This window comes from Lynx rufus, unplaced genomic scaffold (assembly GCF_022079265.1).
Source record: "Lynx rufus isolate CCGP_SWC_20201006 ecotype Redwood Valley unplaced genomic scaffold, mLynRuf1.p SCAF_9, whole genome shotgun sequence".
Taxonomy (NCBI): Eukaryota; Metazoa; Chordata; class Mammalia; order Carnivora; family Felidae; genus Lynx; species Lynx rufus.
In genome coordinates, this window is record NW_025814897.1 from 45,889,761 (window position 1) to 45,913,321 (window position 23,561).

At 34.4% G+C, this 23,561-nt stretch overlaps 1 protein-coding gene across 1 annotated transcript in view; it reads right to left on the minus strand.

The window, feature by feature from the left end:
* The window catches only part of TMEM135 (transmembrane protein 135), a 267,526-nt gene that overhangs the window by 157,451 nt on the left and 86,514 nt on the right, over positions 1-23,561 (minus strand). The window contains exon 5 of the mRNA XM_047071520.1: positions 17,479-17,544. Within this exon, the coding sequence (XP_046927476.1) occupies positions 17,479-17,544 (66 nt within the window). The remainder of the gene's footprint in view (positions 1-17,478; positions 17,545-23,561) is intronic.

Here is a 23,561-nt window from a genome sequence, read left to right on the forward strand (position 1 = left end):
CTCTTTTGGCATGGTACAGCTAGATATCACCATCTGCTTTTTAGTGTTGAGGTAAGGAAACACCTTGATTCCTTTTCTCATCAGCAGTAGTGGTGATAGAAGAGGTGGTCATAGGCTGCAATACCCAGGTTTTTGCCTCCCATGTTGCACAGCCTAGGCAACACCAGAAAAGGAAAATACCTTCATATGGTTTAACCATAATTCTTTGGGAGCAACAGGTCTCACCACGTTGAGTATATTTGATTTGTTTAAAATGTTAATTTATATTTGTACCTTAGTAATAAAACATGTTTAAGAAAACTACAGAAAAGACTGTTTACCTAGTATATAACTTGACTTTCTCTTCAAGGGTTTTTATCTACTTAACATTTAGGTGAAAGTACAACACAATGGTTAAAATAATTAATAATAATACTGTCAAAATTGCTTTGACAAAACCCATACAAGCCAAAACTAAAAACAGCTTTTAAGACAGCAGAATCTACATTTTTAAAACACAAGATAACACTGTGAGATAGCTGTGAAAGCAATAAGATCTGGTGCTAAAACGTCACTATCTGAGAATTCTTATTTGAGTCTGTAGACCTCCACTTAATCCACCTTGTTTTCAATTTCATCACGAACAACCCTGTACCCAATATCACAAGTGTGAGCAGTGAACAAGAACTGTTACTTAAGCACATACAGAAAGCACTTTGGTTTATCTTCCTACTAATTTTAATACAGAATTTTTTAAAAAGAAAGAAAGTCTGTAGGTCACAAAATGTACACTGTATACTACTACTATTAACAAGAAATACAAAACATATGTAAGTTTCATTTTGGCACATAAACTTGGAAAGCCTGGAAAAACAATAAACAAAAACTTCATTTTAATACTGTTAAATATCAGTACATATTCAAAATTCTGTTCTGAATTTTTATTTTTGGTAAATATTTTTAACTTCTTTCTGAGCCTTTATTAAATACTAAGTCTTACTTCTCCCATTTCAAATACATTCCATGTTACCAATCCTGTCTTCAAAAAAAAATTGGAACCTTCGTTCAAAAGAAATTGAGTATTTCAACATCATATAGAAATCATGAGTGCAAGGATTCAATTCTCCTTAAAGAATCTGAGGGACTTCCAATTTACAGTTCCACATGGAAGGAACTTGGAAGTCACAATTCCATCTTAACAAGTAAGAAGCTGTTCAACAAACTGAAAAACCAACAACTCTTCTTGGATCTGTAAGAGGTGAGGACACAGGGCAAACCACTGCCCCCAACACTGGAGAAACAGACTGGCAAATACAGGGAGTCACGGCTTACCTCAGCAGAGACTCAGGAGTAGAAACCACAGGAACCAGCGCTGGGGTAGGAAAACCTATAATTGACTAAATTGCTGGAGGCTCAGTGTGAACAAGTCTGAGAGTTAAAAACTCCAGAAGAACCCAGTCATGGGCGGGGAGGGGCTCACGCTTAGGTGAGTTTTACCTGCAGAAGCTTGACTGAGTTCTCACTGTAAATATCACACAAAAATCCCCTAGTGCTTCTAAGCAGAGGAAAGAGAAAAGGAACCATTTTGAAATAAGCCATAAAACTATGTTCTTAACAAGGACTACCCTCAGAGCCTATGTTGCTAGGGTATTATCAGAGCCTAATCGATGTAGGAGAAGAGAACTCCAGCCCATGTTAGCCATCCTGTCCCACCTAAGGGAGTTGAAAAAAACCTGAGAAACATCTCTGAAGTTCACAGTCCAAAACCACAGTCTCACTAAAAGACTGAGAAGAAAGCATATGACTACAGAATGCTTCACATCCTCCCACACTTCATCATCACATTACGAAAGTCTTATTTGAGCAGTTCCTTTTACCTAGTACATCATGTCTAGCTTTCAAGAAAAATTACAAAACATACTAGAAAGCAAAAACCAAATCTGAAGCAACAAAGCAGGCATCAGAACCAGACACAGCACAAATGTCAGAATTACCGGACAAGGAATTTAAAACAATAATGATTAATATGCTAAGGGCTCTAATGGACAAAGTAGACAGCATACAAAAACAGATGGGCAATGTATACAGAGAGATAGGAATCCTGAGAAAAAAATCAAAAACAAATGCTAGAGATAAGAAACACTGTAACAGAAATGAAAAATGCCTTTGATTGGCTTATTAGTAGCCTGAACATGGCTGAGGAAAGAATCTCTGAACTTGAGGATACACAATAGAAACCTCAAAAACTGAAAAGCAAAGAGAACAAAGACCGAAAAGAGCAGAACAAAATATCCAAGGACTGCAGGCAACTAAAAAGGTGTAACATATATGTAATGGGAATAAACAAAAGGAGTAGAAAAAAAAGGCACAGAAGAAATATTCGAAACTGACTGAAAATTTCCTAAATTAATGTAACACACCAAACAGATACAGCAAGCTCAAAAAAATACTAAATAGGAAAAGTATGTATAAATAAATAAATAAATAAATAATAAAATAAAATAAAATAAAATAAACACTATATCTAGGCATATCATTTTGAAACTACAGAAAATCAAAGATAAGGAAAAAATCCTGGAAGAAACCAAAGGAAAAAAATAATCTGTAGAACGAGCCTCCTTAATTCTGCTCCTTAATCTTCAACAGTCCAGGAGAAATTGTAAGAACCAGAGTATTCTTTTTTGTTTTAACTTTTTTCATGTTTATTTACTTTTGAGAGAGTGAGGGAGACAGAGTGCAAACAGGAGAGGGGCAGAGAGAGAGGGAGACAGAATCTGAAGCAGGCTCCAATCTGAAGCAGGCTCCAGGCTCTAAGCTATCAGCAAAAAGCCGGAGGTTTGGCTCAAACCTGCAGATCCTGAGATCATGACCTGAGCTGAAGTCTGATGCTTAACCAACTGAGCTACCCAAGCGCCCCAGAACCAGAGTGTTCTTAATGGCATTCTCTTCCAATACACATGTTTTGGTTGCCTTAACTTTTTTCTTTTTTAATTTACATACAGTAAATTTTACCTTATACTGTATAACTACATTGGTTTTGACAAATACACAAAATCTTGCACCTACCACCAGCACCACAATACCAAAATAGTTCCAACACCAAAAAATTCCCTTGTTTTGTCCTTTTGTAATCAACCTCTCCTCCATCTCCAATCTCTGACAATCATGGATCCATTCTCCCATCCCTATAAGTTTTGACTTTTGCAGAATATTATATAAATGGAATCATATAATATTTAGCCTATTAGTAGGTGTTCATTGAGATTTATGAACATATAAATTTGTCTTTCATAGAAATTTGGAAGTTTTCAGCCATTATTTCTTCAAATATTTTTTCTGCACAAATCTCTTTGCATTTCCTCTGGGACACTTTTGACACAAATATTAGATCTTTACTAATTAGATCTTTATTAGTCCTTAAGCTCTGCTCATTGTTCTCTTTTTCTGATTATCATGTAGACTGCATAATTATTATTGAGCTTTCTTCAACTTCACTGTTCTTTCCTTTGTCTTCTCTATTGTTGAACTGAACTAATGCATGTTTAGTTATTTTTATATTTAATAATAATATTTGAGTTATTTTAATTTTCTGTCCTAAAATTTCAATTTGGTTCTTCCTGTGGTTTCTTTTTCTTTGCCGGGAATTTCAATCTTGCTATTCATATCAACAATGTTTGCAGGGTTGTAACAGTTGTTTTGAAAACTTTTTCATAATTCCAACATCAATGTCATCTCAACACTGGCATCTGTTGATTGCTGTCTTCCCTACAATTGGTTATGATTTCCTTGGTTCTTGGCATGCCAAATACTTTTGGATACAAGTCCTAGAGACTTGTATTATGACATTCCTGATCACGTTAAAGATTCTTGGTCCTCCAGATAATTATTGTTTGTGGTTGTTGCTGTTGCTGCTGTTTTTGCCGATGTTGTTGAAGGCAATCATCCGAACTAGGTCCCAACCACAAGTCCCAACCCACCTTCTCTGGGCTGTGGTTTCAATATCATTTTCAATCTCCCAAGTTTCTTCAGTGTATTCAATATATCTCCACATGCACCACCTAAGGGCAATGGTCTATGGTATAGTTCAGTTTTCAGTCTTTATTGTTAGTACATACATGCTCTGCTCAGAGGTGAGTCTCAGATGTCATAGACAGATTTAGGTCATCTTTTTCTCTACCTCCTGTCTCTCCATGACTTTCCCCACATTCTGTCTCCTAAGCTCCTTTTCTTGATCTTCTGACTATGTTGGGGTTTTGCCACCCCCCTCATACCATTGCACATGGACTACAACTACATCTGCCTCAGAGATGAAGTTGCAAGAAAGGAAGAAAGCAAAAAATAACAGATATTCTCCCCACACTCTTTGGACTATAAGAACCCCTTTTTCTAGTTTCTCTGGTAAAGGGAAAGATCTGAGTTTTAAATGGCTGCACAGCTGCGACTATCACTACCACCACTGTTGCTGGAGGACAGTTCTTGGAGTCCTACCAGGAGAATAAAACCAAAATGCAAAACATGATAAGAAAATTATGATTTTCTTCAGTCTTCTTCATACAGGAGCCCTCATTTCTAGTTCTCTGACCATAAACAGAGGAAGAGGGGGTCCCTTAGAGCTTTTTCTGTCTGTACGCATTGTACAGATCAAGAATAGGAGATTCCCCAGAGTGCAAACAAGGAGAAAAAGGATGGTGAGTGGGAAGAAACAGGAAACTTCACTGGTATCAGTCACACTTCCAGTTTTGACCCTTTTCTCCAATCTTCTGCTATCATTTAAGGTTGCAGATAGTTGCTTTATGTATACCGTTCAGGGTTTTTAGTTGTAATCAGTGGGAGAGACAGACAAAGACAGACTCTACTTCCTTCAACTTAACAGAAAGAGAATCACAAAATTTCCAGAAATAAACCCTACCATTTATGGTCAATTGATTTTGACAAAGGTGTCCGTGCAATTTAATAAGCAAAGGAGAGTTTTTTCAACAAATGATTCTGGAATAACTGGGTATCTATATGCAAAATAAATAGCTGAACCTCTGCCTCACACCATATGCAAAAGTCAACTCAAAATGGATCACAGATCTAAATGTAAAACCCGGGGTGTCTGGGTAGCTCAGTCAGTTAAATGTCCAGCTCTTGATTTCAGCACAGGTCATGATCTCAGTGTTTGTAAGATTGAGCCCCACGTTAGGCTTTGCGCTGACAGCACAGATCCTGCTTGGGATTCTTTCTCTCTCCAATCACTCCTGCCCCTTCCCCACATGCATACACACTCTCTCCCTCTCTCTCAAAATAAGTAAACTTGAAAAAATAAAATAACAATAATAATAATAAATATAAAACCAAAAACTATAAAACTTCTGGCAGAAAACATAGGAGAAAATCTTTGCAACTCTGGATTAGGGAAAGATTTCTTAGCTAGAATACAAAAAACAATTAATAAACTAAACCTTCATCAAAATTTAAAACTTTTACTTTCAAAAAGTACTGTTTACAAAATAGAAACACCACAGACTGGGGAAAAAAATTTTTACATCATGTATTTAATATGAGATTTATATCCAGAATTTTTTAAAAGTCACCTGATCCAATTCAATGATTAACAAACCCAATGAGGAAATGGGCAAAATATTCCAATAGACATTTTACCAAAGATACACAAATGAATAAGCACACAAAAAGATTCCCAACATCATTAGTCATTAGGGAAATGCAAATTAAAACCACAATGAGATACCAGTACATATTTCTAGAATGGCTATAATCAAAAAGACTGGTAATACCAAATGTTGGCAAAGATGTTGACAAACTGGACTCCTTGTCCACTGCCACTGGGAATGTAGAATGGCAAAGCCACTTTTTCGTAAACAGTTCCTCAGATGACCTAGCAATTCCAATCTTAGGTATCAACCTAAGAGACATAAAAACATATACCAAGCAAAGACTTCTAGGCAAATACACAAGTAAATTTTTTTAATTTGTTTTATTTTTAGAGAGAGACAGCAAAAGCAGGGGAGAGGGGCAGAGGGAAAAAGAATCTCAAGCAGGCTCCATGCTCACCATGGGATCATGACCTGAGCAGAAACGTTCAACCTACTCAGATGTTCAACCTACTGAGCTACCCTGGCAAGAAGTATTATTTATAAAAGCCAAGACCTGGAAGTAATCCGAATCTTCATTAACTAGTTAATAGATAAGCCAAATATTATCCATACAATGGATACTATTCAGTCATGAAAAAGGAAAAACCTGATATGGATAAACCTCAAAAAAACACTACGTGAAAGAAGTCAGACACAAAAGAGTGCCTACTGTATAATTCCATATACATGAAATTTTCAGAAAAAGCAAATCTACAGACTATGCTATAATAAAGAATATATCTGGTCTCTGTTCCCCGTTTCTGGTACACAACTTCAAACATCCTTAGAATTTCCAGAATGATAGGAGTGTCTCTTATGCTAATGAGGTGATTCACAATGATAGATTTAGGATCAGAGTTGATCACCAGAAAGACCACAACCTTTTCTTTTCTGATATGCCACATCCCTACTAGTCATCACAAACAATACTTGTCACTACACAGCAAATTCACCTATTGACAATACAGCCAAGAATCAACAAAGAAAGAAAAAAGATGTGCAAACAAAATAGTAAGAAATATATTATACATATATGTGTGTATAAATTAAATTTCTTCGGCAATTCAAAAAGCTTAAATTACTTGTTGGTGGACTCATCCCAACATTTTATACAAAATTCCTTTGGTATGCTTTGTACAAAAAAAATTTTCTGTATATCTAAAGACTATTTTTATAATAGAGCCTGCATTTTCTAATATATTCAACCACATTTACCTATATAACCAAGATAGGCAAGTTTAAGTTCAGTGGGTTGGTGAAGGGGAAGTAGTTGGGGCTGGCTTTACCCATGTGGAAATAATTGCTTTCCTGGCCTAAAGCTCTTCCTATTAGGATCAAAACAAACTGATGTTATCTTAAGAATCCTTCCAATTTTTGAAAAATAAAACCTAAGTGTTCCATACTTAGCCAGACATTGTCCAGATATTGTTTGTTTTGGTTAAGGACAAAATTATGGCACATTTATTTTTGTATTTAAATCAAAAGCAGAGTTTCTATTATAAAGAAAATAAGGGCACTTCAATAGATAATTACCTCGGTATAGAAAGGCACATACAGAATTGGTATAAACAAGGCCACCAAGCTTAAATATTGTGATCTGATATTTTTAAAAACTCAGCTTAGCCCCTGGCCTTCTTTGTCTGCACCAGAATTTTCCAAATAAACTCTGTTCAACAGGAGTATGAAATAATGTCACAGCATATAACATGATGAGCCACTTGAAGCAGATTTAGTGACAAGGACAAAATTTTCCAGCAAGAATGAAATACAAGTTCTGAACATCAATGTAATTCTGGCATGGATTCTAAATTTTCTGAGCACCTGCCAAAACATAGCATGCTGTTTTGATTCATGGAATTATAAAAGTGAAAAAAAAAAAAAAACAGAATGAAAAAAAATATGTATCTATATATACACATATATATATTACCAAGATGCTATGTAAACCAGTCTTCTGCCTCTGGCAGTTCAATATCTAAAGCACCCAGATTGATGGCTATTAGGAAATAAACCTTTTTAAAATGAGCAAGATAGCAATCCCACAACCTCTCTGAAGCCTCTGAATGTTTCATCACCCTAAAGTAATGACCAGTGGCTTCAGTTATCTCCAACTTTCTGTTCTGCAATCAAAACTCATTTCTTCCCATCTCATTAAAGAAAGCTTTGGGATTTCCCTGCATTAGCTTACTTGTTATAAATCCTCTTTGGGCCCTAACCTTTCTCTCTAGATCATTTTCCATATTTATTCCTTCTCTCCTTCTCTGGATACTATCCATTTTCCCCATATGTTTTTTGTTTTGTTTTGTTTTTGTTTTTGTTTTTTAGCTATATTCTATCTGTTGCTTGAAAGGAAGAAACATTATAATAACTTTTCTAGGTTAAATTCCAATAGATTATTTATATAGCTTGTCAATAAGCATATAATTTGGAAATCACTCCCGGGGGGGGAACAAAAAACACAAGAGACTTGAAAGAGTTATTCAGGAACATTCTAGAATGGTCAGATTTCCTTTTTTTTTTTTTTTTTTTTTTTTTTAAATTTTTCCCTTACATGATATGGGAGGGAGCTAATCAAGTTAACAAAGAGTATATTTTAAATGGCAATGGACATGTATAAAGCATCTTAACATTTTCTTCCTGTTAAAATACAATACATAAATCAGAGGCCTTCTTGCAGAAGAGATAACCCAATTTTCCTTGACAGGATCACTGAGCCTTAGGCTGCACTTCTGGAAGGTCAGTGTCTCACCATTCACAGCGGGACTTTTGTCCCACTAAGACTTGGAATTATCAGAACTAAGTTTCTACTATTCAATGATTTCACCCTGTTTTTCTAATAGAATTCTTATGTTTATTTGTACATTTCAGTTTTTCTGCCATTGCACTAACTCCTGCTATGTTTTATTCTATGTATGTAAACAAAATCATGCTCCACAGAATTTGGTTGAGTAGGAGACATCAAGTCCATAACTAAATATATTCTTTATATAACTGAGCTATCGGCATTAGACAGCAGAGGGCACTGACAAATATGCTGACCAAAATATTTAAAGTCTGTCTTTCATTACCAACTCTCAGTTCACACACTGTTACAAATAACCACAATCCAGAGATTTCCATATACTCAAATACAGAATATACTTAATCATATTTAATTAAATAAAAAAGTTATAATTCAGTATAGACTAAATTTTAATAGGCTTCCTTTGGGCCAGACATTGTGCTGACTGCTTTATACATGTTATCTAATTTGCTTCTCACAAAGTAATGCATGAAGTGGATGCATTTATTCCTATTTACAGAACAAGACACTGAGTAGCAATGTCATAAGTGGCAGGTTGTGGATTCAGCTACTAAACTATATATATAAAGCTTCCTGAGAGAAGAACCCATACTAGTTTTATTTACCATTAAAACCTAGCACCTAGTATAGTCCCTGGGACTCAATATTTAGGGAAAGAAAGGAAGGGAAGGGACACTAGATCTGACTCCAGTGCCAAGCCTCAGATCTTTAAGATGCTCTCAATAGTATTTCCTCATTTGATCAGAGTTTACCAGCCACTAGGCCCCGGCATTCACTAGACACCAAGCCACTAAGATCTCAGTATTTGAAATACTAACACTTTGCTTATTAGAGACATACATATTTCCTGAGGTGGTATTAAAACAGAAGAGTAAAAATAAACAGATAAATAAAATATTTAACTAAGAAAACTAAATGCAATTTTAAAAATATAAATATATGAAAGCTTACATCTAGGTTTCTTTATATAAAGAATTCTCATTCACAAAGAAGAAAAAACACTTAAAAAGTAAACTAAATTGAATATAATTTTTAACAGTTTTAACAATGTTGGAAGTATATCTTAATATCTTAAATACTCGATTAACTTTGTGAACAAGATTGAATATTAAATATGTAAATTTCAGTCTCTTCAAATAGTCTTTCACTCATGAAAAAATGTCAAAAAATTTATCACTAATATCACAATTTCATGATTTTGAAATAATATAACCCTAGTATTTACTACACATATAAATCTATATTTATGGTTACATTTATCTTAAACTGAGAGCTGATTAAATCAAAGTGGTATTTATCACAGATATTCTTTCTAAATAACTATTACTTGTTCATCAGAACTATACTAAGATCCTTATTATATGCTAGGCAGATGCTAAATCTGAAGAAACAGAAATCCATAACAAAGAGCTCCTACTCTTACTGCAGCAATTACACTACAACAAAATATTCTGTATTACTATTGTAGGGCATTTTGTTCCTGAAAGGCAAAAAGATTTCCATTCTTATAAAGCATGTAGAATACAGCAATATAAAACAAAAGTAGATACTGAGTCAAATCCCCTATCCATCTTTCCAAAATAGCAATCCATGCTGCTGTGTTCTACTTTATATACAAAAATTTTTAAATACATTTTAAACCCCTTGCTATGTCTTCATCTGTTTTGCCTTACTCAAACTGTGTGTTCCTTGAGTTCAAAGAAGAAAGAAAAATGAAAAATATTTATTGGGGCGCCTGGGTGGCTCAGTTGGGTAAGCGTCCGACTTCAGCTCAGGTCATGGTCTCACAGTTCGTGGGTTCGAGCCCCGCATCAGGCCCTGTGCTGACAGCTCAGAGCCTGAAGCCTGCTCAGGATTCTGTGTCTCCCTCTCTCTACCCCTCCCCCCTCACACTCTGTCTCTATCTCCCAAAAATGAATAAACGTTAAAAAAAATATTTTTAATAAAAGAAAAGAAGAATACTTCTTTAAAATAGTTTACAGAAGTGGCTAGGCATTAAAATCAGTAGATTTTAGTAATTCTGTATGATAGATTAGTAGTTCTATACTAGATGAGTAAATCTATATAAATATAGACACTGGAGCCATAAGCTAGACCCAAGAGACAAAGCCTTTGGGGATGGAGTCCATGCACCTAAATTTTATAGAGCTCCAAAGGCAATTCTCATGTACAGTAAAGGCCAAGAACGACTTTTTTAAAAAAGGGGAAGGGGGATATACAAAGCTGCCTAGAAGTAGAAAATGTTACAGCTGTATAGGATCTTAAAGATCAACTAATCAATTCATTTTCTAAAGTACGAATCTGAAGTTGTAAGAAGTTAAGTAAACTGCCCAAGAACACATAGATAGTACAGCCAGGAAGAGAACCCACGACTAGCATGCAGACGAGTGCTCTTTCCAGCACACAAAACTGGCTATTCCATTTGGGAAGGAGATAAAGTATTAATTCTTGATTCATAAGCTTAATCAATGTAAGTGAGCATTCGTATGGTAAATTATCAGGGAAACATGAATTCAAAAAAACAAAGAAACAAACAAACTACAGTTGACCCTTGAACAATGTGGAGGTTAGGGGCACCAAACCCTACCCAGTAAAAAATCTGCATATAACTTTTGACACCCCAAAAACTTAACAACTAATAGTCTACAGTTGATTGCAAGCCTTAAGATAACTTAACCAGTCAATTAACACATATTTCCTATTTTATAAGTTTTATATATTGTATTCCTATAATAAAGTAAGCTAGGAAAAAAATAAAATGTTAAGAATATCATAAGAAAGACAAAATGCATTTATAAAATTAAAAAAATCCATATATAAGTGGACCTGTGCAGTTCAAATCTTGTGTTGTTCCAAGGTCAGCAATACTTTCTTGAATTTTAAACACCTCCTTTGGAAAGAACTGTGATAAAAGAATCTAAAATGGAAAGTTGTTTTGATATATAAATGAGCTGAATAATTACTAAGTGCCCAGAACAGATACTAAATAAATGTTACTTCCCTTCAACACCACACCCTACTCCCCTCCTTTTTAATTCTACATCAAGATGTCTCTCCTTAACTCTCAACTATGCCCATTTGTACACTTTCTCCTAATTAACAATGCCTTCTGACCTCCTCTCCTTCAGCAATGTTCATAAATTCCTATAAGGCCCAGCTGAAAATATGCTTCCTAAGAAATTTTCTAAACTAACTTAACCTTACTCTAATTACTTGTTTCTTCCTCTATTAGTTAAATTACTTGTACTCTTAAACCTTACACTTCTTCATAATTTCTTTTAAAGGTATGTAATTGTAATTACTTTCTAGCTCCTTTCTATATTTTTATTTTCTTCCATAAGTTTTTAGTGGGCTGGAATGTAAGTCCCCCAAAGGCAAGGATACTGGTTTGATTTGCTCACTCATAAATCACAAGCACTTAAAACAATGCCAGAAATATAGAAGGTGCTCCATAAATACTTGCTGAATAAATGGGAAAGGATTATTCCTCCTTCCATTCATCTCTCCAAAATTCCAAATGTAATGCTAAAGACATAGATATGAAAAATTAAACTTTTTCAAAACAATGAAAATAAGTATGCATATTTAACATTTTAGAAATACATAAAATTTTTAAAAATTAACAGAGCTACAAGGGCACCTGGGTGGCTCAGTTGGTTGAGCATCCGACTTCGGCTGAGGTCATGATCTCACGGTTTATGGGTTGGAGCCTAGAGCTGCTTTGGATTCTGTGTCTCCCTCTCTCTCTGCCCCTCCCCAGCTCACACACACACACACACACACACACACACACACACACACTATCTCTTTCTCTCTCTCTCTCTCTCTCTCAAAAATAAATAAATGTAAAAAAATTTTAATAAAAATTAATAGAGCTAAAAAGATAAGTAAACTCACTGGCTATAAAAAGTCATTTAACTTCTTTATTCTACATTCCCAGTGATATCCTTGTAAGAACTAGATAGGATGAGCTGATAAATAGAAGGTAAAGGATTAAATTAAGACCTGGAGCTTGCAATCCTACCTTCCCAAAGTAAAGAATTTCTAAAATTTGTTCTCTCTCAAAACTTTGAATTAAGAATAATCTAATGAAAAAACCCACTTTCTGACTTACTCAGATCTTAAATTATATAAAAAAACAGTAGATATTTTTAATACATAAATTTAAAAGAATTATTCTATCTTTCAACAAAAGGGTTGTTTTACGCTATACATAAACACCTGGAAGACTGAACATAGAATCACATCTTTCCTAAAGAAATCACAAAAGTGTAATTTTTGAGCCCAGCACATTCAATAACTGCGATAATGGTAAATTTCATAAATAAGCCCCACCAATAAAGAAACAAATTTAAAACAATTCTACCCAACCCACAACTATATGGTCAACTAACCTTCAACACAGCAGGAAAGAATATTCAATGGGAAAAAAACAGTCTCTTCAACAAACAGTGTTGGGAAAACTGGACAGAAACATGCAGAAAAATGAAACTGGACCACTTTCTTACACCATACACAAGAATAAATTCAAAATGGATGAAAGACCTAAATGTGAGACAGGAAACCATCAAAATCCTAGAGGAGAACAGAGGTAGCAACCTCTTTAAACCCAGCCACAACAACTTCTTATTAGACACATCGCCAGAGGCAAGGGAAACAAAAGCAAAAATGAACTACTGGGACTTCATCAAGACAAAAAGCTTCTGGACAACAAAGGAACAATCAACAAAACTAAAAGGCACCCTAAGAAATGGGAGAAGATATTTGCAAATGACAGATCTGATAAGGGATTAGAATCCAAAATCTATAAAGAATTTACTAAACTCAACACCCAAAAAACAAATAATCCAGTGAAGAAATAGGCAGAAGACACGAATAGACATTTTTCCAAAGAAGACATCCAGATGGCCAACAGAAACATGATAAGATGCTCAACATCACTCATCATCAGGGAAATACAAATCAAAACCACAAGAAGATACCACCTCACACCTATCAGAATGGCTAAAATTAACAACACAAGAAACAACAGGTGTTGGCAAGGATGCGGAGAGGGAAGAACACTCTTGCACTGTTGGTGGGAATGCAAACTGGTGCAGCCACTCCGGAAAACAGTGTGAAGGTTCCTCAAAAAGTTAAAAATAGAACTACCCTATGACCCAGCAATTGCACTACTAGCTATTTACCCAAAGGATACAAAAATACAGATTCAAAGGGGTACATGTACCCCAAAGTTTATAGCAGCATTATCAACAATAGCCAAACTATGGAAAGAACCCAAGTGTCCATACACTGATGAATGATAAAGATGTGGTGTATATACATACATATGTAGAGACATACATATACACCACGGAATATTACTCAGCCATCAAAAGGAATAAAATCTTGCCATTTGCAACAATGTAGATGGAGCTAAAGTGTATTATGCTAAACAAAATGTCAGCCAGAGGAAGACAAATATTTTAAGATTGCACTCATGTGGAATTTAGGAAACAAAACAGGTTAACATATGGGAAGTAGATATAAAAGAGGTGGGGGGAACAAACCATAAGAAAATAACTCTGTTATTTTCTTAATTTAAGAATTTCTTATTTAAGAACTCTGTTCTTAACAACAGAGAACAAAGGGTTGATGGAGGGATGTGCATGGGGAATGGGCTAGATGGGTGATGGATATTAAGGAGGGCACTTGTTATCATGAGCACTGGGTGTTGCAGGTAAGTGATAAATTCTGGATTTCCACTCCGGAAGCCAAAATTGCACTATATGTTAACTTACTCGAATTAAAATAAAAATGTGAAAAGAAAAAAAAATTCTACCCAGAAAAACTGTCTGCTTCCTTGCCTATGTAATTTAATAAAGATACAAAAATCTAGCCCACATATAGGACTCTACAAAGAACATATCAACATGGTTAGACATTTAGTGACAAAACAGAACTGTGAAGGGTACTTTTTCCATTCATTTTAAGCGACATATTTCTTTATACATATGAAAAGGGGACAGGGATAATCAGAATGCATAAAAAATCATGGCTGATTACAATAATCTCAGAGGTCTTAGCTACTGTGCTCTTTTTTAATTGTCAAAATATAGGATAATTGAATAAACAGAAAACTCTAGTCTAACTAAGTGAGTTACACTGAAGGAGATTATATTGTATGATGGGAATGAATGGGAATTAGAGTCAGACAGGGGTTCAAATTGTCTCTCTCCCATTTCCTAGCTGTTTGATCACAGACTAATGTCTAAACTCTCTGAGCCTCATTTTATCTATAAAATGAGAATAATTTCCCCTTTGCAGAGTGGAGATGAAGAATTAAAAATATACTGTGTCACTCCTTTGCTTAAATCCTCCAATGATGCATTATAACATATTATAAAGTCAGTTTCAAACTCCTTCAAAAACTACCTTATTTTTTTTTAATGTTTATTTATTTTTGAGAGAGAGACAGACAGACAGACAGAGCATGAGCAGAGGAGGGGCAGATAGAGAGGGAGAATCAATATCTAAAGCAGGCTCCAGGCTCTGAGCTGTCAGCACAGAGCCCAATGTGGGGCTTGAACTCACAGATCACAAGATCATGACCTGAGCCAAAGTTGAACACTTAACTGACCGAGCCACCCAGGTGCCCCTACCTTCTTATTTTCTGAGAGGGAAACCATGTTTTCTGGTCTCAACAGTTCTGAAAACATCCAAGTAGAAATTCCCAATAACTAGACAAAATGTGTAGGCTTAGACTTAGAACACAGGGAAGGGCAGACAAGAGAAGTTCAATGTCATCATGCAACCAGATAACAGCTTACTTATTTTTTGTAATTCGGATATATCAGTCTTTATTCTTGCTACCTGATAGCATTGTCACGGGGTTACTTCTTAATCTACTGTGTAACAGAAATTTTCACAGCAATGGGCTAGAACAATTTTGTAAATGCCCTAGAATAAGTAAGCTGCTGACCCCTCTCCTCCCTTAGCATATCATAAAGTTTCCAATATGATAAATATGGTGATTTCAGCTTCTCTTTAAATAACCCATTAAATTGTTAGCCTTTTAGGTTTTCTCCTTCTCCCAAACAAATTCTCTATTATTGCCTTGATACTAACTAAAATTTAGCACATTCCAAATGGAATCTGGACTCTAGTTACTTCCAGACTCAACATAAACTAAGTATTTTTTACTCTCTACCAGATTTTTTTCCCCAGGTATTGAAGCAATTATTTTCTCAACCAGAGAGTAAGCACTTCTAAAGGCCAGAATCATGCTATATTATCCATTTCCATAACACTTAGCCCAGCATCTCCAAAAATCTATGCTAACTGTATATACACATATTTAATATCTTTGGGTTTTGTCTTAATTCTCTATTTTCCAAGTCAAATAATTAAATTAAAATTAATTTGTAGCCTATTCTAAATACCATTTACTGAATACTTACTACATCACTGTATTTTTTTAAACTACAAAATATTATCATTTGTCATCAACACCAACATATCAGAGACTTATAAGAAACCTCAAAATTTAAGACATATTAAAACATGAAAAATACTATATGGTAACTATGAGATATCACAGATTAGAAGACACATACCATTTTCAGAGATCCTAAAATGTAAAAGAAAACAATGTGCATCTTAACAGTTTTAACTTCATTTTAGAAACTGAAAGTCAGTGCTTAAAAACTTTGTCCAACATTAATACCTGTTAACAAAGTTAGCAACCTGTGCAATCCCTAATTCCTTAGTAACTGGGGGAGAAATAGATCAAAAGTGGGCTACTTTACCCACTTCCTCTCCATTATGTAAAATATGTACATATCCAATATGTGTCGATATGCTCAAAAGATTACTTTTAAAACTGTCTCGCATGCATTTCCCCAAACTTCCTTTAACAGAAGATAAAATTTAAAAATTAATTGCCACCGCCCAAGAGAAAATACATAGTATTTACTAAAATATGAAATTTATTTTGATATATTCTAGGCAGATAAATATGTCTGACTTTATTAGTGGGATTTTTTTTTTCTCAAAATGGTACCACATACTATAGTTAGTTGAGAATACAAAGGGATCAGTTAAGTCTTTTTCATTGACAAAATATATACTACAAGTTAATACCGAAGTGCCTTGCCAAGATACAATTCAACACTTAAGAGTATATCATTTCCAAATGATTGTACATTTTTCCCTAACAAGAAGATATATTGACTGACAAAATTTATAATCATACAATAACACAATTTCAGTTAACTCCTCAGATATTCAGTCACTTCTACTATTAAATACTTAGGTTACTGAATTATAAATATTAAATTAAATAAAAGAACTTAATTCTAGAATGAGGAACACTATATTTTATCCTTAAGTATTTGCTAGTAGAATAGAAAAAGGAATATGGCAATGTGATGTCATATTCTACATCAACTTAAGCATGTCTTAGTGAGAAAGTGAATTAAGAAAAGGCAGACAGAGTGGTAATTAGGCTGATAATCATTCTGGAATGAAAATTTATTTCCAGTGGTAGCATTTTTTTTTTTTTTAAGAATTGGTAGAAACATTTAGAAAAGTCAAAACTTAGAATCTGTTCCTTAATTGAGCCTCAACTATAAAACAGACTAAATTCGTTTCTGTCCCCCCACCACACCTTTTGTCTCTTGTCTCTCTCGTTCTCTGTGTGATAAATGTCAACATTACAAATTATTTTATCCTAAGAAAGAAGTATCAGATCTGTAGGACATAGGATAAAAAGAAAGGAAAAAGCACAGGATTATTTTCATTAAAAATATATATATTTGTAAAACTTACTATTACATAAAATATCATTTTCTTTTAACAGTAAAAGCAATCGGCAACCAAAGATTAAAAGACTTAGCATTTTGTTTTCAACCTAAGGTCTGGTTCCAATATGACTGAACTAGAACAGATTTGTAGGTAAGATTCACTCACCAAGTATTTCTCAATTTGTTATATAAATTATCACAGAATTCACATTTTATATTTTAAAAATGGCAGACTAAGGAATGAGAAATAATATTTATGTCAAAATTCTCATCTTACTTCTCCATTTCTTAACGTTGTGATGGTTCCTCTTGCTACTCCCATTCTAAATAGTGTTTCTGTGGCCTGTGAATTTAAAAAAAAAAAAAAAAAGCAAAAATATATCATTTATATTCTGTACTCCCACCCCAAAACTAAAGAAAACATTCATTACTATTACATTTCCAGCAACTTCTAGAGGAGCATCAATATAGCACAATAAGAGGTACATGATCTACATTCTACTTCAGAAATATCATTTTCAGAATGTTTTAATGTTATCAAGAACTCAAGTGAAATTGTTTCAAAGGTTATTTTGATCTGATAGTATTCACCCATATCTATATGGTTTCAAATTAGTACACTTAGATAAGTTTAAACCTTAGTTTGATTAAAAAGATTAAGTAATAAGCTAGCACTTGAATTCAATTCAGAAATTATCATTTATTCTATTTTTCATTCCATTTAAGTTCAGTTGAAATCACTTCACTGCTACTGAAATACTGACAGAAGATGAAATAATTCAGTGATCCCACACATAAAATAATACCAAAAAAGAGTGATTGCTTTTTATACACTAACAATGAATAATCCTAAAATGAAATTAACAGTTCCAAAGAGGCAAAAGACTTGTTCACTGAAAACTACAAAACACTGCTAAAAGAGATGAAAGAACCATAAGTAAATGGAAAGACATCCTGTGTTCATGAACTGGAAGACAAATGTTAAGATGTCGATACCACCAAAAATGATCTATAGAATCAGTGTGAATCCTACCAAAATCCCAATGACTGTTTTACAGAAATATAAAAAAAAATCCATCCTATAATTGATACAGAAACCAAGGGTCTCCAAATACCCCCAAACAATCTTGAAAAAGAGGAACAAAGTGAGAACTCAAACTTTCTGATTTCAAAACTTATTTCAAAGCTACAGTAATCAAACAGTGTGGTACAGTCGTAGACAAACAGATAGGTCAATGAAATAGAACAGAGAGCTCAAAAATAAAACCCCTGCATACATGGCCTACCAAAATCATTCAATGGGGGAAAGGACAATCTTTTTAATATCCACATGCAAAAGAATGAATTTGCACCTTTGCCTTATGCCACATACAAAAATTAACTCAAAAGGGATCGAAGACCTAAATATAAGAGCTAAAATTATAAAACTCTTAGAAGAAAAATAAGGGAGGATTCAGTGTCTAGCAAGGACCTGCTTCCTGGTTCCTGGATGGCTGGAAACAAACAGAAGCAAGTTCTTTCTCTACTCTTATAAGTGCCCTGATTCCACCATGAGTGCTCCTCATCTAATCTGATTTACCCCACCTCCTGATACCATGACACTGAGGGGTAGGGGTTTGACATGAATTTCTCATTCAGTCCATGAGAAAGTATTCCAGTACAAGGGGGCAAGAAATACAAAGGCCAATAGGTAAGATTATGCTTGGCATGTGCAAAGACAAACAAGATAGCCAGTGAGGCCGAGAAAAAGGTTTCATGGGACTAAGGTTGAAAAAACGAGAGGATGCAAATTCATCTGCTCAACATGTGTTTCTAATTTTTAACCTGGCATAAGAGAAAGGCATTTCCAACCTTCAATAATAGAAAATATAACTCAAAGGATGTTCTACAAAACACACATTTTAAGAATTAGGAACCCCAAAAATGAACCAAAAAATAAAAAAGACAATTCTAAATTTAAAAACTGAATGAATATCTAAAGAAATCCAAAGGGTAGGAGGGATGAAAACCTGGAGGACAAAAGAAAGGAAAGTGCACATGATCATTAAAATATATATATTTGCAAAGGTTATTATTAGGTAAAATGTTGCAAAATCAGTGAGATCAGGGTAATATAAGTAGATACAAGATCATTTAGATTTAAGGAAGTAAACAACAGAAGAAATAAATAAAAGTTTGCATGTGGTTGCCTCTGGGTTGTGAAAATCAGGCATGAGAAGAGATGAAGAAGAATACCACTCTTTTTCCATTAGCTTCGCAGCACACTATTTGCTTAAACTACATATAAATCCTGATCAAAACTTTTTTTCATAACTTTTAAAGATTGATTTTAAGTATATCAATAGTGTCCAATTTTGCAAAGAGGTCAAATACTTTACAATTTCTATAGAGTGGTGCACATAAGAATATAGTCAAGGACTGAATGAAAGGATATAAAAGTCAAACAGTGTAAGCAAACTCTTTCAAAAAGTTTGACAATAAAGGTAAGAAATGAGAATGAGTTGTTGGTAGAAAGAACAGAGTTGAGAGAAAACTGAAAACAGTATACTTTTAGGATAGAAGAGATTTAAACAAGTTTTTAATGGCTAAGTAGAAGTTGTCAGTAAGGTGGAAGAAGTTTAGACACAGGGAGGGAAATGGAAGGGGATTCCTGTGGAAGACAGGATCAAGAGCACACAGCTATCCATCCGCTGTGTTAAAAGGGAGAAGGTACAAATAGAGGAGCATGCTTTCCCTATCCCTCCCTCTGCCCTTAGCCCTCCCCCTTCCCCCAGGCAACTAGAGGACAGGATAATCTTCTGAGAATCACAAAGACACTGAATGAAGGAGGGAGGGGGGTGGAAGGGACTATGTAATGTAAAAGTAAAACAGAAGGGGACAGAACTGCCAAGCAACACTAAAAGCCCAGCTAAGGCTGAAAATCATACATCTTTGTTGTTACAAATCTACACAGTCACAGAATTAGAAAGCTAAAAAGATTCACAGTTTAGGAATTATCAAGGCAAAGTGAGCAACCCTAGACCAGATATGAATTTAAAAGTAACTTTTAATTCAACATTTATTGGTAAAATACAGCATGTGATTTATAAATAAAAGTAAATTTTTTCTAACATTTTTTAAATTAGAAGAGCAATCTTTAGTTTTAAAGTCCTAAACACACACCCAGAGGTTGGGGGTTGATATCTACATGCTAAGTTAGAAAATAAAAAATCTTTTAGAGAAAACACTGCTAAATTTTGTGAATGTATCACAATAAGAAGATAATTCCAAATTCATAATTCACTAAAATAGGCCATTATTAGAAAAGGAAAGGGGTTATTCACATACTCAAACAAAAAACAGATTTTAAATGAACAACTTTGCTGACAAACGAATTTTACTAAAGCATATAAAGCTAGATGTTGAAAAATCTATTTACAGACACTGCTACTGAAGGAAAAAAATTTCACACTAGTGATGTACTTGTATTTTTTCTATTCTTCATGATATATACATTAAATTACATCTTCCATCTTCCTGTTTCTTTTTAAACTTTAATCTGGGATCTGATTAATGGTACTCATGTAGGTCAGGTTAGTTACTGTATATATTTGAGGAGCAAAAGGTGACAGGTGGAGGCAGCAAGCACTTGTGATAAAATATGCAAAAACTTCTCTAAACCAGATCAAACTATTTGCTTTCTCGTGTCTCAAAAACCAGAGGTAGTTTGAAGATCTACTTCTTTTTCTACATTATCTCCAGTAGAAGAATACCAAATCCAATCTTTTGTTTCCAACTAAATTGATTTATTTCATCAGCTCTTCCCACCAACATTTTCAAGGATGGCTCATTCTAACCGCACTCTGTCAATTCAGCTCAGGTTCCTTTGATTCTATAGGGAAGCGCTGGAGTGTACAACATTCTTTTGACCTCTACTAAAGAGACTGCTTTTAATTTACTTGTACCCAAACAATGGCTAACAAGTGTCAAAAAACAATGAGATACAGGGCTAACTCTTACCATTTATAAATTTACCACCAGCAAATTCTTCATTGAAATTCCCCTCTCCTTGAGTTTTGATAATTAAAATGATTACTACAAAAACACTCATTAAACATTTTCTGTCAGTGGCAAAGGAAAAAAAATCTACAGGTCCTTATTTAAAAATAGGGTACCAAGAGAGACTGCTTTTTAAAAGAGTGTTAGATAAAAAGAGACTTAGGAGACATGAAATCTACATAATAAATGCAAAGCTCTGGGCTGGATCCTTGTGTTTGTATGTGTATGTGTGCAAATCTAAAAAGATCCAGGATTTATACTGAGTTGATAACAGTAGTAGTCTCTGGATGTTTTCCTTTTCTTTACTTTCTAACATTCAACATGCACATATACTGTTTGGTAATAATAAAAAGGAAAAAAAAAAGTAACAACTTTTGTTACACTAAAAGATAAAACATTTAAAATAGAATTTTGGAACAATGAAAAATGTTATAACACAAGCAGTACTATAGTAAGTAGCTCCTACTAGGAAAGATAGCCAAATTCAAGAGACTCATGCGCTTAAAGTCTAATAATTTTTCATTCAATAAACCAACAGAAAATAAGCAAAATTAAGAAGAAATGTACACTGGGATGCCTGAGTGGCTCAGTCAATTAAGCTCCCAACTCCTGATTCAGCTTAGGTCATGATCTCACAGTTCAGGCTCTGTATGGACATCACAGAACCTACTTGGGATTCTCTCTCCCTCTCTCTCTGCCCCTCCCCAGCTCACATGTGTACATTTTCTCTCTCAAAATAAACTTTAGAAAAAATACATATTTAATATACTTTACCTTGAAAAATAATATAAAAGCTTTAAAGCATCTTATTACAGAAAGAATTGAGTGCATTAATTTAATATATGGTTTATTAATATAAAGACAACAATTGTAGTTAGCAGGCAGTTGTCTCCCATTAGTCAAGCAACTAGAATTCTAGTTACCTTATTCTCTCTATTTACTATCTGGGCAACCTTAGGCAGATAGCTTAAACTCTCTAAGCTCTGACCTCCTCTGTAAAATGGTAACAGCTATTATCAACCCATCTTCTCGTGGTGGTCAATGCAGGTTTTAACATCTGCAAGAAGCTCAGTAAAGAGCTAGCTAAATAGAAAATAGTGAATCCAAAGTCTAGCTTAGGACAGTACTTTTGCAATGAAAGAGTTTTAAAAATACTAATTTTGATCTTTTTAATGTAAAAATAAGAATTGGACTAATAAAAGACCAAATATGAATGAGCTTTAACGTCAGCTATGAATCTAAAACACAAAAATCTATGTCAAAGACTCATGGCACTTACTGTTCTATGACTATCTCTTAATTGTCCTGGTTCACCACCTAAACAGAGAGGTCTTAGATGGTATGAATTAAATTTTTTATTTACGTATTCCCAGCACCTTGTGTAATATATAACAATATAGCATAAAGATTAAGGAAGCAGGTTTAGAAGCAGGTTTTTCTTTAGAAAAAAGATTGTTGAGTTCTGTTCTAGCTTTGCCATTTGTAAGATGTGTGATCTTGGACAAGCAACTTCACTTCTTTGAGCTCAACTACATCATTAGCAAAATAATGATACATAACTGAAGGAAAATTCTAAGTGCTCAATAAATGATCATTTTACTACCAATAATATGACAAAGAAAATTCAGGGGCGCCTGCGTGGCTCAGTTGGTTAAGCATCCGACTTCAACTCAGGTCACGATCTCCCGGTCCCTGAGTTTGAGCCCTGCGTCGGGCTCTGGGCTGATGGCTCAGAGCCTGGAACCTGCTTCAGATTCTGTGTTTCCCTCTCTCTCTGCCCCTCCTCAGTTCATGCTCTGTCTCTCTCTGTCTCAAAAATAAACGTTAAAAAAAAAAGAAAAAAAAAAGAAAATTCAGAATTCCACTCTAACTTAAATATCAGTCATCAATTGCAATTAAAAATGCAATTAAAAACTACATCTGGGGGCACCTGGGTGGCTCAGTTGGCTGAGTGTCTGACTTCAACTCAGGTCATGATCTCACAGTTCGTGAGTTGAAGTCCTCCATCGGGCTGTGTGCTGACAGCTCAGAGCCTGGAGCCTGCTTTAGATTTTCTCCATCTCCCTGTCTCTCTGTCCCTCCCCTGCTCGTGCTGTCTCTCTCTCAAAAGCAAACATTAAAAAATTTAAAAGATAAAAAATAAAAACAAAAAAATAACATCAGATGATGATTAAAAATGTATTATAACATATAAAACAATCAATCACAATTAGCACATTACACCAGATGGTCATTTATTTATGCTAAAATTCTTGAAAGGATAACTAGAAAATAGAAAACTTACATTATTTCAAAAAGATTAATTTAGCAAAAGCCTTCATA